Here is a 5,915-nt window from a genome sequence, read left to right as displayed (position 1 = left end):
CAATGGAATTGTAATTGATATACACGATGTCAGAGGGGCAATAGATTGGGGGAGGGGAGTTATCACTTTATGAGGGGTAAAATGTATAACTATTACGTTGTTTTGTGCACCTGAAACTAATTTTTTTTTAAATGTATAAAAGAATGAAAGAAAGAAAAAACAGTCTGAAGACAGCAAATATTAGATCCACTCAGATCTTGGAATTGTCAGACACAGAATTTATTTATTTATTTATTTATTTATGTATTTATTTATTATGAGAAATGTTTATTATTAAACATTGACTCAGATAATTTATTATAAGGAATTGGCTCATGTGATTGGGGAATTGACAATCACAACATCTATAACCTGCAAACCAAGACCCAGTAGAGCTGGTGGTGTACTTCCAATATGAACACATGCAACTCAAGACTCAGGAAGAGCCATGTTTCTGTTCAAGTCTAAAGGCCTTGCCTTGAAAGAAAATATTTAAAGGAAGGAAGGGTTAGAAAAGAGACAAGAATGTCTGTCACGATACTGAAGGCATAGGATTGGGTCATTCTCAGAGAGGGGAAAAGATCAATAAAAAATCATTCCCCTGACACAAAATTTTCTGAAGGATCTGTTGCCTTTTTTTAAAGTCTCTGAGTTCTAGTTAGCCTAGTGCAGGATAAAAATACCAGTCTTGTGTTCTTTTTTTTCTTGTTTATATTAACAAGGCTGCAGACAAATGCAAACGGCATGGTTTCTGACTCCAGAAGGCCTAACCCTGAGTGTTCGTACCCACTTCCTGTTTGTCTCACAGTGGACGGCTGCTCTTTCCAGAGCAGTTCTTGAGCTTAGCTTGCAATTAGATTTTACTGAAAAATATAAACACTGTCTTCTTTCCTCTGCCTCCTCCATTCAGTGCTCCCAGGAGCCTACAATGTGTCAGCCCCAAAAGGCGAAACAATGAATTTTCAAGAGCACAAAGGACTTGGATTCAGGAGACAGGGCTATTCCTCTCGTCCACTGACCGGCACGGTGGTAAGTCTGAGAGTGTGTGTGAGTGCGTCTGTGTGTGTTTGTGTGTATGTCTGTATGTGAGAGTGTGTATGTGTGTGGTGTGTGTGTCATGTTATGTGTGTATTATGACTGTGTGTATGTGTGTTGTATACGTATCTGTGTATTTGTATGTTTGTGAGTGTATGTGTGTGTTTGTGAGTGTATGTGTGTGTTTGTGAGTGTATGTATATGTCATGTTGTATGGGTGTTGTGTGTGTGTGTGTGTGTGTGGTATAATACAAAGAGCTGTGAGTAAAACATCAGAACTTTGTGCCATTTGTGTCCTGCTTCAAACTCACTGCTTAGTCTTGGGGAATATGCTTCTGTGAGTTTCACTTTCTTCCTGAGAAACATAACAGTGATTTATCTGCTCTGTGTTCTATCTTGGGGACAAAAACTATGACGTGTGGCAAAGGTGTAAGGCACTGTTCAGGGCACGATCTGTGGAGGCCCCGGGGCCTCCATCTGGAGACGGTCTCTGACAGTGAATGTCTCCAGGTGGCCTACGTGTTCTGGAAAACAGCCTGGGGCTATGCAGTCTCCTCCCCAATCCCACAGAGAATATGGAGCTACATCAGGACGGGCTCCTGAAATAGGAACTATGTTAGTTTGTGAGGCAGAATGGGTTGGAGAAACATGATGAGCGTTCCTGGTTAGAGTGACACGGCCCTCTTTGAAAGAGGACTAGGAGTTGCTCTAGAAAGCATCATAAAATGTGTTGGAATCTTATACAGAACAGACCCCAGTGACACCTAGTTCAGGCCCAGCATTCACACTTAGGGGGACACTGAGGCCCAGGCAGTGTGACCATCCTAACTGATGGTCACAGGGATGAGCGCTGAGGTCTCCTGGCTCCCAGCAGCCTGTCCCCCACATCATGAAGTCCCTGTGCAGAGGCTGTCAGCCTCCTCACCACAGCACCCAGCCACCTACCTCTTAGCCATCTGCCGTCCTCACTGCCAAGCCTTCCTCAGAGATCAACCCTGGACTGCTCTTTCTGACACCTAGATGCCACCTCCCTTCCCCCACGCCCACCCCAATTCCTGCTTATGCACCCTCCAGCACACTCTGTCCACACATCTTCCCACTGCCCTCGGGACACAGTGTCAGACGTGCTTCTGCCTCCCTGCTCCTTTGTCCTCCTCTCAGAACAGCTCCAGGACCCTCTGTCCATCTAAATGCCACCCATCCCTCAGGCTGCAGGCCAGTTGCACCTTCTCCGTGAAATCTCTTACACTCCCAATGCAGATCACAGGGCAGACAGAAACAAGGAAAGAGAGAGTCTCTTAAGGAGGTAGAGTGTCTCAGACTTTCCTCCCCTCTCCTCAGTGAGTTCACTTCCCCCAAACTAATGCAAACAACTTTCTTCTGACAGAAGAAAGGCAAAGTCAGGCGTCTCTTAAAATTCAGTTGAAAACTCAGTAAGACATATTATTGTGTTATTTTCTCTAGATGGAGGACGAAGACTGCAAACGGATTCTCCCAGACAACCCCACAGAAGCACTGTCCCATCATCCTAAACAAGATGTGTCGGGAGGTAAAATGACTTTCTAGCATAAGTGAACTTGAGAGAGGTGCGGACGGGCATGTTTGATATGCAGGGTGTACACTTGGACAGGCAGCAGAGTTCAATCCAGTCAAAGGCCCATCGGAGGGCCTTCGGGTGTGGCCTCTCTTTACCCCCCCCCCACCCACAATAGAAGGAAAGGCCCCCGGCAGGCATAGGGAGGAAGGAGGCGAGAGATGGCACGAGTCGCCCCTTTTCCATCTCTGTGCCAGTCCCAAGGGAAGGGTTTGCACTTTTTTCCTCAGCAGGTGGGTGTGACAAGATGATTCACATTGGTGGAGGTTTGGAAGCCAAAAGACCTATGTGGGCGCTTGGCTGGCTCGGATGTGAGCGCGCTCAGGGACATCAATCAAAGCACCATGCGAAGAAGCGGGATGTGCTCTGCCACTGCCTCAGAACTGGGCTGGGCCTTCTCAAGAGGTTCTCTCCCCAAAAACTATTTCATCAGGGTCAGGCGCTTAGCTGTCATAGGTTCAGTTAGTCATCCAACCTGGGGAGGCAGAATTTAGGAATGCTGAAATCCATCCATTTTCCTGGCCAGAAGGAATTATTTGTGGTTCATTATGTATTTTAACACAAATGGTTTTTTTCCTAAATGGACTTCAATGGCCCGAGCCATTGGGAGAAAGCCATATTAATAAACTGTACAGGAAAATTACGAATACAAGTACTGATGCCTGATTTACCCTTTCTCATCGCAATCAAGGTTAAATATTACTTTAAAAGTCCTCTCCAAAGCTCAGGTGATGTACCTGGCTAGAGAGTCAGTGGTATGCCGTGGCTCCAGATGGAGTTACTGTCTTCACCCAACTTCAGATTGGCTGGGAGGGCAGGGATGAACGTACCACCTTCCATGCGTCCTTGAAACTCCCATGCAGTCACAGCATGAAGGGCCTTGATGCCACTGAATTGTACACCTAAAAATTGTTAAAACAGCAAGTTTTATGTTACGTATATTTTACCAGACACACACACACACACACACACACACACACACACACACACACACACAGTTACAAAAAAGAAAAAAGAATGTGAGCCCAGAGCAGGCCTCAGGTGCAGATGCTGGCCTTTGTCCCTCCAGCCAGGACATGTGTCCCTGAGGCCATGTGCCATTCCCAGGGCCGAGGACTCTGATGAGGCTAAATGGGGTGGATGGGCTCTAACCCCAACCTCCCTGCTTTCTCTTGATGATTCTAGATCTAAGCGAGAAGGAACAGACCCCAAAGACACTGAGGCTCATGCTGGTGGGGAAAACCGGAAGTGGGAAAAGTGCAACAGGAAACAGCATCCTTGGCAGGAACGTGTTGGAGTCTAAACTCAGCGCTACACCTGTGACCAAGGCCTTCCGGAAGGAGAGCCGAATATGGTCTGGGAAGAAGCTTGAGGTGATCGACACCCCTGATATTTTGTCCCCTCGGGCTCCTCCGGAAGCGGGCCTCAGGGACATCTGCACAGCCATCACCATGTCCTCCCCAGGGCCGCACGCGGTGCTCCTGGTGACACAGCTGGGCCGGTTCACAGAGCAGGACCAGCAGGTGGTCAGGCGCCTCCAGGAGGTCTTCGGAACAGGCGTCCTGGCCTACACCGTCCTGGTGTTCACGCGGAAGGAAGACCTGGAGGGCGGCTCTCTGGATGACTACGTGCGGGACACCGACAACCGGGAACTCGCTCACCTGGACGAGATGTGTGCGCGGCGCCACTGCGGCTTCAACAACAAGGCGGGGGAGGCGGAGCAGGAGGCACAGCTGCAGGAGCTCATGGACAGCATCGAGGGCGTCCTGTGGGAGAACGAAGGCCGTTGTTACAGCAACAAGGCTTACCAATACTACCAGCACGTGCAGGGCAGGCACAGCATCCAGGATCCACGCCCTGAGGGAGTGCCCGGCGAGGAGTCCTGGAGGGAGGACCTGTGCCGAATCCAGAAGGAGTCTGAGGAAGCCAACAGACTTCTCCTGGAGGAGACCTGCTGGACCCCCAACTGGAGCACCTACTGGAGCACCTATTGGAGCACCTACTGGAGCACATACTGGAGCACCTACTGGAAACCTACAGGAGCACCCACTGGAGCACCTACTGGAGCACCTACTGCAGCACATAATGGCTCTAGTGAGAGCAGCTGTTTCCCGAGAGCCTCCCTCAGCCCCCGTGTCCAGCTGCCAGGCCATCACTTGCCCTCCCATCCCATGGGTCACTGAGCATCCCAGCCTGCAGATCCATGTCTGGAGGGGATGTGGGCTCCAGAGTTCCCATCTCGCTATCGGCTCCTTCATCACATCGCCCAGAAGACATGGGCGCTGCTTCCTCTGCCTCCTCCACACTCTTCTCAGGTGGAACCTCACACCGTTGGTGTAGCATTTCTTGACGTTCTTCTCTTTATCCTGACAGAAGCAAAGCCTCCTGAGGGCAGCCTGTGCCTCATTCTTCCATGTAACCCCCACAGCGTCCTGGTCACTGGACTCTCTCCTTAAGCGATGAGAGCAAATCAGTGTGGGACAGTGACCAGGTGACTTGACATCTCTTGGGCTATGTCCTGGCCTGTAAGGGGGCAGGCATAATGACTTGTAAGGTTTGTGCTGTGGGTGGTGGCTCAGGACATAACAATAGCTCTGTGACATGTGGGGAGGGACAGCTGCTGGGCTGGGGAGGAGAAGGCCAGTAGAAACAGGAGGGACAGGAGGAGAATCCCTTTATTCACCCCTGAAAGAGGCCATCGAATCACAACCAGTGAGCTCCGTGGGAACTTCCTGGCGGCAATGATGGCAAAGTGGGGTGGGGGCATCGAAGAAGCCAAGCCTGGTCAGGAAGAGAGACCCAAGACTTGTCTATAGAACATGGAGGCCCCAGGAGGTGCCAAGGGGACTTGGGCAGAGAGGAGCACTTCCCTGCTGCAGACGTAGGTTAGGGAGGTCATACACCCGTCAGTTCCCCTCTCATTAAATCTTCCTCTGGTGTTAGAAAACAAAGGTGATTTTCAGCCTGATCTGCAACCCCTTTCCTTCACACTTGATAGTGGGAAGAAAACGTGGATGGGTGAGTGTCTGGGAGTGTAAATGGGTCCCCCAATAATGTATGTGGGGGAAGAAGGCAGAGAAGAAAGGGGACCTGCAAAGATAGCAGTTGAATGACTTAAACATTGCCTGCAGCTGCTGCCTGGTTGATGGGAAAACTGCATCGCATGGGTGTCTTTTTAGGGTGCTGCTCCCACCGACAGGGTTCCTAGGAAGTGATATGAAACTGGACCAGAAGACAGCAGGTTGTTGGTCTGGCTGTAACCTCTCAGTGGTGCCATCGAACCTCACAAAGAGACTGACACGCCTCA

General features: G+C 49.9%; 1 protein-coding gene across 1 annotated transcript; it reads left to right on the top strand.

The window, feature by feature from the left end:
- Positions 1-434: 434 nt before the first annotated feature.
- On the top strand, positions 435-5,400 carry GIMAP6 (GTPase, IMAP family member 6). The gene is made up of 3 exons (XM_019655340.1): positions 435-1,008; positions 2,479-2,563; positions 3,794-5,400. The coding sequence occupies exons 1-3, from the start codon at positions 934-936 to the stop codon at positions 4,789-4,791; spliced, it is 1,158 nt and encodes a 385-aa protein (XP_019510885.1). The 5' UTR covers positions 435-933; the 3' UTR covers positions 4,792-5,400.
- Positions 5,401-5,915: the final 515 nt, after the last annotated feature.

This window comes from Hipposideros armiger, unplaced genomic scaffold, assembly GCF_001890085.2.
Source record: "Hipposideros armiger isolate ML-2016 unplaced genomic scaffold, ASM189008v1 scaffold_239, whole genome shotgun sequence".
In the NCBI taxonomy this organism is placed as follows: Eukaryota; Metazoa; Chordata; class Mammalia; order Chiroptera; family Hipposideridae; genus Hipposideros; species Hipposideros armiger.
The sequence above is the reverse complement of the archived record's forward strand: the minus strand, read 5'-3'. Positions and strand labels throughout refer to the sequence as shown.